Source organism: Sinocyclocheilus grahami, unplaced genomic scaffold (assembly GCF_001515645.1).
Source record: "Sinocyclocheilus grahami isolate Dianchi unplaced genomic scaffold, SAMN03320097.WGS_v1.1 scaffold146.1, whole genome shotgun sequence".
Classification (NCBI taxonomy): Eukaryota; Metazoa; Chordata; class Actinopteri; order Cypriniformes; family Cyprinidae; genus Sinocyclocheilus; species Sinocyclocheilus grahami.
The window spans coordinates 172,897-183,039 of NW_015505325.1; the positions used below are offsets into that span (position 1 = coordinate 172,897).

At 36.4% G+C, this 10,143-nt stretch overlaps 2 protein-coding genes across 2 annotated transcripts in view; one reads left to right on the forward strand and one right to left on the reverse strand.

Moving 5' to 3' along the window:
• mov10b.2 (Mov10 RNA helicase b, tandem duplicate 2) overlaps nucleotides 1-2,871 on the forward strand; it is an 11,523-nt gene extending 8,652 nt beyond the window's left edge. Inside the window, exons 20-22 of the mRNA XM_016280993.1 lie at nucleotides 1,115-1,203; nucleotides 1,295-1,410; nucleotides 2,427-2,871. Of these exons, the coding sequence (XP_016136479.1) occupies nucleotides 1,115-1,203; nucleotides 1,295-1,410; nucleotides 2,427-2,488 (267 nt within the window). The 3' untranslated portion in view covers nucleotides 2,489-2,871. The remainder of the gene's footprint in view (nucleotides 1-1,114; nucleotides 1,204-1,294; nucleotides 1,411-2,426) is intronic.
• Nucleotides 2,872-3,968: 1,097 nt separating this feature from the next.
• Nucleotides 3,969-10,143, reverse strand: part of LOC107591763 (rho-related GTP-binding protein RhoA-D-like) — a 22,992-nt gene continuing 16,817 nt past the window's right edge. Inside the window, exons 2-5 of the mRNA XM_016281000.1 lie at nucleotides 9,291-9,448; nucleotides 8,607-8,727; nucleotides 6,889-7,019; nucleotides 3,969-4,142 (exon numbers count right to left, since the gene is read on the reverse strand). Of these exons, the coding sequence (XP_016136486.1) occupies nucleotides 3,969-4,142; nucleotides 6,889-7,019; nucleotides 8,607-8,727; nucleotides 9,291-9,446 (582 nt within the window). The 5' untranslated portion in view covers nucleotides 9,447-9,448. The remainder of the gene's footprint in view (nucleotides 4,143-6,888; nucleotides 7,020-8,606; nucleotides 8,728-9,290; nucleotides 9,449-10,143) is intronic.

Below are 10,143 nucleotides of genomic sequence, written 5' to 3' on the forward strand. Positions count from 1 at the left end.
TGTACTCATTTATTGAGGAGTCTGCTGCGGTGCGGCCAACTGAATGTGCTGCTTCTCTGCCGCTCACTGCACAGAACAGACGCCTAGAGAGGTGACACTTCTCCGGGAAAGTCAGACCTCACGCTCGCGGGACAGCACTGGCGAAATCTTCCAACTGAACCATAGCTAAGGTTTATCCAAAAAAGTCACTAGGCTTGTCAGTATGAATATTCTATGGAAAAAAGCCGCTAAAAGGGTCTGAAATTTGCTAAATCTAGTGCTAAAGTCGCACTCGTGTGTGTGAGATGCGGGAGCTGATGGCAGGGGGCGGTGGATATTTGTGGCGGTCAATGTGGATATTGTGGATGAGTTCTTCTGTGTCATCACGTTCTATTAGTTCTACAGCTTCAGTTTCGGATCTTTCACGCTTAGTAACACATACAGCTGTTCCCTCACCACAGTGCAACAGTGAAAAGGGACTTCTTTCAAACAGTGTCACGTTCCGAACGTTGTTTAAGCGACATACACCGGTATTTTAAAAATTCATATCATAACAAAAATTAACACCGGTATTCAGTATGAACCGGTATACCACCCAGCACTACAATAAATACATTTTCTGTTTCAAACAAATGCTGTTCTTTTAAACCTTCCATATATCAAAAAAGGTTTTCCACAAAAATATTTATTATCTTATTATTATCAACACTGATAATAATAAGAAGGGTTTCTTTAGGGGCAAATCAGAATGATTTCTGAAGGATCATGTGACACTGAAGAGTGCTGAAAATTCAGCTTTGCGTCACAGGAATAAATTACATTTCAAAATGTATTAGATTAGAACAGTTATTTTAAATGGCAATAATATTTCACAATGTTGCTGTTTTACTGTGTTTTTGATCAAATAATTGCTGCTTTGGAGAGTCTTATTTCAAAAATATTGCAAAAATCTTACCGATCCCAAACGTTTGAATGGTAGTGTAATATCACGTTTCAACACAAAATGTTGTGAATGCACAAGAAACCTTGAATTAAGTTGCATGCTACATTGTATGCAAATAGGCTCTTTCTTTAACAATTTGCCAGAACACACTTTAGTCTTGAACTTGTTCTTGTTCATGTCTCTTTCCTTCAGAGATTCAATGTGGCGGTGACAAGAGCAAAAGCCTTGTTCATCATGGTGGGAAACCCCACCATTCTGCGGACCGATGAAACCTGGGGCCGGTATATACTGTACACTTCCTACTTACACATGGATGAAATGCAAAGAAAGCTGTTCCTCTAAATGATGTGTATCTCCTGTGTATGTTTATAGGTTTATTGACTTCTGCTTTGAGCAGGGCGGTTACACCGGGCTTCCCTTTATCAGTGTAGAGGGAATAGAGGAGGTTGAAAAGTGTCTGCTTGCTCTTAACATCCAGGATGAGAGAGGTGAGTTTTAATCATACTCTAAATTAAGCGTTAGGGTTAGTTCTGGCAGGTCACGTGAGTCAAGCTTGCATCAGCTGATTCTCAGCTGATCACATCTACCTATAGGAATACGTCACCTATAGCGGCATTCCTATATAAGCTCTATTCAGTATTATTCAGCAGCTTTTCAGCTTGCTCAGCAGCAAATTACCCTCCTCCATCCCCAGCTCCTCCTTTCGCCACAGTCAGGACTTGGCTTTCTGATATTCCTTGCTAATCAGACTCCTTTATCTTGAATAAAGTGTTACACTTAAATATCAAGTACATTAATGATATTCTGTTAACCCTGGGGGGGTATTATTGCTGCTCTCCCTGCTCATTCATGACAGGCTGCATGGATGGGCAGGGAGTTTTTTGCCCAGAACAGAACCATACCGCCAAACCAAATGTTATGCTAAGTATCTATCATTTTGACGATAGTGGTCCTGACAGAAATCTCTTTAAGTCACAACACATTGTTTGACTTCAACCATAAACTTGTTTTTCATACCACAACTTTTGGTTTCACTGGGATGAAAAATTAAACTGGTTTTAGTGTAATGCCTTCAAAATACCTGGGAATTCCTGCGTGTTTGTTGATGTTCTGTCAAAAACAATCATGTTGTCTACGTCGGCATTGCAAGCAGGATGTTGTCCTCTTTCCTCCATTTTTTTCAAAACCAGTTGTCAGCAAATATAAACATCTGACTGTAATACTTTTTTAGACTTTAAAGCTTGTTTGGATGCATTCAATCACAGTTCAAAGTTATTTCTTAAATATATCATTTTTATTGTTCAATGAATAATTAGCTTATGCTCAATTTCAAAAGTACAGTTACCAGCAGACTTGTTCAATGGTGATAGTAAATAACATACAGTAATAATATAAAAGTAATATAAATAATTCTATTAATAATACAAATAATAGTAAATGAAGAATATGAGTTTCAAGAAGGCAGGATGTGGAAAACTCACTGTTGTGTTCTTTCACCCTTTAGTGGAAACTGAGGAGAGTGCAGTCCAACAATACGTGCATCCTGAGTGGAGACATGATTATTAACAAAGAAGGTCCTCCAACTCAAGTCTGTCTTCACTAGCCACACCTGTTCTGCACCTTCTGAAGCTAGTATGGAAATCTTGGATCTATCGATTGTTTAAAGCCGGGCTCACACTGTACAAATGTTATGGTCCTTTACATTTGTTGCTTGTTAGACTGTAAGAAATGATCCTAATGGGATCTTGGGTAAAAGCCACAGCACACTGTGTAGCATCAACGATTTTAAGTAAGACTGTATGTATGACATTGTAGCCAAGACTATGTAGTGTGAACCTGGCTTAAATATGAATGAATCTAGAAATATAATTGTAAAGCTTGCAGGTAACTGAATATCAAACCCTTTTTTTTAATCAAATGACAGAAAATATTTTAATTTACCTTAAAAAAATGAGCTCATGGACTGATTCATAAACCACTGTTTTTGATGATAAAGTGCCTTTCTTATTCCTACATTAAATCTTTCATTATTAAGCGTCTTAATATTTCATTATTAAACCACTGACACATTAATACATTTCCAAATGTCCATAGATTAATGTCAAACTAATAGTGCATGTCACTCCCTTGTGGCTATTGGGAGTACTGCTATACCTGGCTGAGTTTACTGTAGAGTCCCAATGATGTTTGAGCCATTTTCCTTATTATGTACTGTTAGACACCAGATGTCTACAGGCTTGCAATCCTATCCTCATCGCCTCTTGGGTGTTTTTTTTTGTAGCATTTTATAGAGAGCCTAAGACTGTCACAGAGCCAGCCCTGCAACATCAGCACATCTGATCTTGAGGTATCTATCAAGTCAATAGGGACATATACAAACAAAAAATAAACACTTACCCCAATTTTAAACCAGGTAGGGCCTTCTTCTGTTGGCCTATTGTCCTCTCAATCCTGCTGAATACCAATTATACGGACAGCCCCACTGAGAAACTTTTTGGGGTTTTTTGGTTCAAGGACAGAAAAAAATACCTCTTCTCTCAAGTCACCTCTACCCGTAATTAACCTAGAGATATTGGTGTTACCACGACAGTGCTTTACTATGATTCTAAGAGTTGATGCTTTCCTCTTAAAGGTGCAGTCACATTAGCAACATTGTGGCAAACAAGTCTATTGCCCATTATCAAAAGTGTAGCAATGTATGAAGCACAGCTCACACAGAAGTTACTTTCATGCCAAGCAGCTTTCTATTTCTGTTTGAATGAATTACGGTAAATGTGACCACACCCTTATTTATTCCGAAACCTTCATTGGTGACACTTTTATTCAGTGAAGACAGTCCAACCTACTACCATTCTGAGCAAAAATGAATAAATTTTTTTTTTAGAAAATTTCCATGGGAGAAGGATCCTGAGACCACTTGAACTCACAGAAAAATAGAAGGATGTACACTTAATACTTCTTAGCATGTATCATCTGGAGTCGATCAATTGTCCTCGAGTTTATGACATTTCTGAATTCTGATATTGTAACACTGTGCCACAGGCAGTTATAACAGCAGGCAGCCGCCTCTCTTCTTGCGCTTGCGGACCTGCAGTGCCGCCCTGGTGGCCATCTCAAACACTTCCCGCACTCCATCTTTAGTTTTAGCCGAACACTCTAAATATCCAAATGCACTGATCCTGTTAGCCATGTCACGGCCCTCCTCTGGTTTTACAGGTTCCTGAAACATACACATATATGATAAGAATTCTTTTAAAAAATACTTTCACTACTGTTCAAAAGTTTAGGGACAGTAAGATTTTTTTTTTTAGAAGAAATAAATACTTTTTTCTGCAAGTACACATTAAATTGATCAAAAGTGACATTTAAGACATTTACAATGTTACAAAATATTTATATTTCAAATAAATTGTTACTTTTTAACTTTCCATTCATCAAATATCCTGGAAAAAAAAAATGTATCACCGATTCCACAAAAATATGCAGCACAGCAGTTTTCAACATTGTGTGGCATTAAAGATATTTTCCATACTGCCCCTTTGTTTACTTTGTCACCGCCCTCCAACTAAAATACAATACGATTGAAGGCGAGGATCAATTAAGAGGAGGAGTATATGTATATAGGGCGAAGTTTAGAGACGGGAGGAGGTTTGACTGACCAAAATCTGTGTGTTATGTTCCTTTTGGAGGCAGTCCTTGCGGGTGGATCTTTCGTGTGCGTTTCCGGGGTTGGTGGAGAGGAGGTGGTACTACCTGTTTAGACTGTTGCTAACGGACATTTCTCTTGGCCGGTGTTCTGACGATTTGTGCTACCTCCCATTAAAAAGATAGGTAGCACAAGTCGATAACGAAAAATGCTACCTATCATATTGTGCTACCAGCATCTTATTCATGTGGTTTGAGGCTTTTTTAAAAGTCCACACCTACCCTTACCCTAAACTTACCCTTAAAACGATGCAAATATATTTTTGGTAGCACAATCTGATAGGTAGCATGTTTCGTCTGTACACCGGCGAATGCCTCTTTGTCAATTCTGGGATTGAACTGGAGTTTCGCACCTTACTCCCAAAATCGGTGACTTGGAGCTATAAAATAGGAAGGAGCCAAGACAGGCTGACACCGCCGATGTTCCCGAGTCACTCTTAGCCACCCTTGCTGCCAGCTTGGCTTTCGGTCTGAGAGTCGAGTAAAGTCTGAGTGCAGTCAACGTTAAGAACAAAAGGTGGTCTTACGGTTAGGACTCGGCGTCATCACACGGGTTCCCGCTTCAGATCGTTTTTTTTTTTTTTTTTGGTGTGTGTGTCTTTTTGTTATATTTTGGGACAAGACAACAACCGTTACAATTGATAATAATAAGAAAAGTTTCTTGAGCACCAAATCAGCATTTTAAAATGATTATGAATCATGTTACACTGATGACTGCTGATGTTTTGAACATTTAAGTTAAACTTTTCTGTACTTGCATACTGATTTCAAAGCAAAAGTAGGTTACAACAAAACGATCAACAGCTACTATTAAAAGATCCAATAAAAAACATTAACCTCATCCAGGACAAAACAGGACCTACTTACGGTGTTCAATATGCCATACTAGCAGACTATACGCTGACTGTACAACTGACACTGTACTAGGTACTCTATACTATTTTTAAAAGTAGCACATAAAACAGTAAATACACTACAATAACAATTTTATACTGCACTACTGTAGTATGTGGAATGTCACGTGGTTTACAATCTGCTACATTCCTGTAGAGATAAAATCAAGGGTTGAGCTCAATGAGCATTCCTAGACACTAACGACACTGATAGCTCCCTTAAATGGTGCTTGGACATCTATAGCCAAAACAATTCCTTTCAACACAATGCTTTGTGGGTAAAAGTAGAGGAGCAATTTGGGAGAATATGATGGGTCATAATAGTGAAAATTGTGTAAACTGCATACTAAGTTCACATTAGCAAATTACATGAACATAATATATCTAAAAGTATTATTCTGACTGGTATGAAAGTTTCACTACTGCTTCTGCCTTTCTCTTACAAACACCCTTCAGTATGAAGCAATCCCTGAGGTCAGCTTTATCCCCACAGGAAACAGCTGCATTTCCATTTTCTTTTGTGGCTGTCAGTAGGCCTGTCACGATAACAGCTTTTTGTTGTGCGATATATTGCGCCAGAAATAATTGCGATAAGCGATATTATTGTCATTTTAAAGACCATTTTATGCCACTAATATATAAATCATAATGTAACAGCATAATAATGCAAGAAGGCCTACACACTTCCAAATGACAACAAACTTGAAATTTTTAAGAATATTTAGATAATGGAAATTAAGTATCAAAATATTAGATACCTTAAAAAACCTGAATAAATAGTAAATAAACATTTTCTAACAAAAAGTGCAAAGTAGAAAAAAAGAAAATTGCACAAAGAATTTGTATGTGGATTTTTCCATCTACAGATTTTTCCCAGACCTTCTTTTCTCAGTAAATTAAGGGTGCACACTATTGCTGAAAAACAATCACTACTTAGCAGTCAGATGTCCATATGCACAAAGGCACATCCATAAACAAGGCCATATCTGCAGATGAAACTTTTTTTGTAGAAGCATTTTTTACATTTGTACTAGCAGCACCTCATGACTACACCACGTTATGTACGAGAAGCTGCAAAAGACACATGCGCAAGTGGAATATACAAAACATGGTGACATTAATTCTTAAGTAAATATAATGGGCGATATATTGCGTCACCAAAAATGATTGCGGTCATGTACATATATTGCGCGATAAGTCGATATATTGATTATTGCGACAGGCCTAGCTCTCAGAGACAGGAAGTGTCCTGTTTGTTAAGGAAAGGGCCAACAAAAGGCCTCTGCTGTGTCTCTCTACTTCAAGTTACTATGGCAACACCTGTTTAACACATGCACACACACACACGTACACACACATCTGTCACACCTGTTTCATCTTACTCAGCTCCCTGCGTGTGTGTTCATCATTCCGCAGGTCCTTTTTATTGCCCACAAGGATGATGGGAACGTTGGGACAGAAATGTTTTACCTCTGGCGTCCATTTCTCTGGAATATTTTCTGGAAGAAACCAGAAAAAAAAAAAAGTTATGAAACGACATCATTGTTAGATACTTTTAGAAATAATTTAATACAGTAAATTAAATTATAAATACAGTAAAAAATGCGTATTCACAGTAGGGCTGGGTTTTGACAAATTTCACGATTCGATTCTCATCCACAAGCTTGCGATTCGATTTGATTACCAATTTGATTCAATATAGATTATTTTGGATATATATCAGGTACAGTACATGACAAATTTTCTCAAGGAAAAAAAACTCTACTAATGCTGTAAGATATATATGAGAGTCAGCTGGTACTACATTATTATAATATTGAAGCTTAAAATTGACTGATTTGTTAAAATTACTTAATGAAGTTTTTAAAATAATAAATTTACAATTACATAATATTTCTACTTCAATTAATTTGTTTGAAATATAAACATAATGGTGGCTGTCATAAAAACTTGATGGATTTATTCAAACAAATGAAACATTGAAGAACAGTAAAATGTATAATGAATATGTTATATGGTGCATATATTTAGCAAAATGCCCCTCTCTACAGTATATTTTTCTATCTGACTAATGAGTTTATGGTCACCAAATATGTTTTTTTGAGGTAAATGTGATGTTACGCGACATTGTTTGTTTACAAGCCGTTATATTGACGTCTTTGCGCGGCTGAAACACAGATTGAGCAATTACATGAGACAGGATACGGCTTGTAAGGTTATACTCTTTCTTTTAACTTACCATCGGATGTTTAGTCATGTTTATTTTGTGCTGAAACGGGTATTAATGTGGAGAAGATGATCAGTTCACGTGCGCCTCGCGCTGCTGTGTCTGCTGAACTGAGGCGCTACAGCGATCTGTCACTCCAGATTAAACAGCGCCAAAACGGCATTTATTGTTTGAATACTGCAATACAATGAAAAGAATTTGAAATCTGAGACTTTGTTTCATATGAAAAGTACCAAAGCACAATGCTTATTGCGATTTATTGGATGGGAAGTACCCTTCAATGTTCCGTCCATTAACTGAAAACAGGCTAGACTAATCGATTCTTGGGATTTAAGAATTGATATTGTTCCATAAAAATGAGAATCGATTAATATTTAGATATCTATATTTTTTACCCAGCCCTAATTCACAGTATTTAATAAATTCTCTTAAATTTGATGTAATATTTACAAGTTTAATTACTGCCTCAATTTAATTTAAATGTAATTTACATTTCTGTTCAAAAGTTCGGAGTATATAACATTTTTTTGTTTTAGTTATTAAAATTTGATAATTTAACAATTTAACAGTTAAAATAACATTTAACTGTTAAATTGTGAAATTATTACATTGTTAAAATAACTTTTCTATTTTAGTATATCTTTTGACGTTTAAGAAACATTTATTATCATTAACAATGTTTAAAATCGGTAATGTAAAAAATTTTAAAAAGTTGCACTGCTTAAAATTATGGAAAGGGTAATAATGCCTCCTTGTTGAATAAAAATGTTAATTTCTTTCAAAAAAAAAGATAGAAATCAAAACAAAAATCTTGCTGACTCCAAACTTTTGATCAATGTGTATGCGTGTAGTTAGGTACCTAAACTATCTGGACTGTCTATAGAGAAACACATCAGAATAACATCCGTGTCAGGATATGACAATGGCCTTAACCGATCATAGTCTTCCTGACCAGCTGTGTCCCATAGAGCCAACTCCACCTGAGAGAGAGAGATGCAGATACTTCAGTATTGGTTGTCAGCTGAAGGTATGTGTCTGGACTTTGAGTGGCCTTCATGTCAATATCAGTGGCCATAAATATAAAAACCATTTATAAACCGGAGGCTATTTAAAGAAATAACTGCAGTCCACACTGGACTAGTGGTCTTCAAAGACAAAACATTCAAGGGTTAAAAGTTTTAATTTTTTTTAATTTTTTTTAGAGTGAATAAACTAAATGAAGATGGAATGTGTGTACTGGAGCATAAAGAAAATAGAATGCATTTTCTTTTCAATTTTTTTTTTCTGAAAGCATATATATCCCTAATCTAAACATTCTTTCCAATATTCATTTCAATATTGTGTACACTCAGATTTAACTTCTCTCACAATATATCTACATCATGTCTGTTCATGTTGGCCACAAATTTGGGCTAAAAATATGACAGGCTGCAGTAACAACCTATTCCCCCTCTCAAACAAACACACACGCCCCATTCTCAGTGCTTCGGTCCACAAAACGAGGAAGAAGCACTGTGTACAGGACTATTTCAGGATTACTGACCTGTTTGCTGTCCACCTCTATATCAGCGATGTAATTTTCAAACACTGTAGGCACGTAGACCTCGGGGAACTGATCTTTACTGAACACAATCAGCAAGCAGGTTTTCCCACAGGCTCCATCTCCCACAATCACCAGCTTCTTACGGATAGCTGCCATCACTACAGAAAGAGAGAGGAACAGATTTTACCATAAGAAGTGGTTCAAATGGGAAAAAAAAACTAAATTCATATTTTATGGATATTTTGTATTTTGATGTAAATAATGACTCGCTGGCAGTAGACTGTCACTTATTACATAGCTATTTAACAAAAACAACTAATGAAATAACATTGTATATTAGCTTAAATTGTATATATTAGCTTACATGAATGAAAGGAATTGTATAAATCATCTTAAACTGTATTTATTACTAAATAAATAAATTAGGGATGCACGATATATCGGCCACCATATCGGTATCGGCCGATAAATGCTCATTTTTTCTGTTATCGGTATCGGCCTGATAAGAAAATTTGGCCGATATCTTAAAGCCGATAAATAATGCATTATTTCCTTCAGAGACACTTCAGATGTGCGCTGTTCGTTTGCAGCCTTTTGTGCAATTGTACGTTGTAATATTGTGTTTATTTGATGTATATCTGATTTATCTCATATAGAATGCGTTTGGTTAAGTTAAAAGAGCGCTTCAGTTTACCGGTGATCGTCTTTAGCTCAGCGCATGCAGCTCAAACAGCAGTGCACAACATTAATAACTATGATTGGGAATGTTGTGTATATAACATTCTAATGAGAACATTATTATAATAAAACGTTGTGCATTCTTTGGGTTTAGTTGCCGTGTTTCAGCACGTTG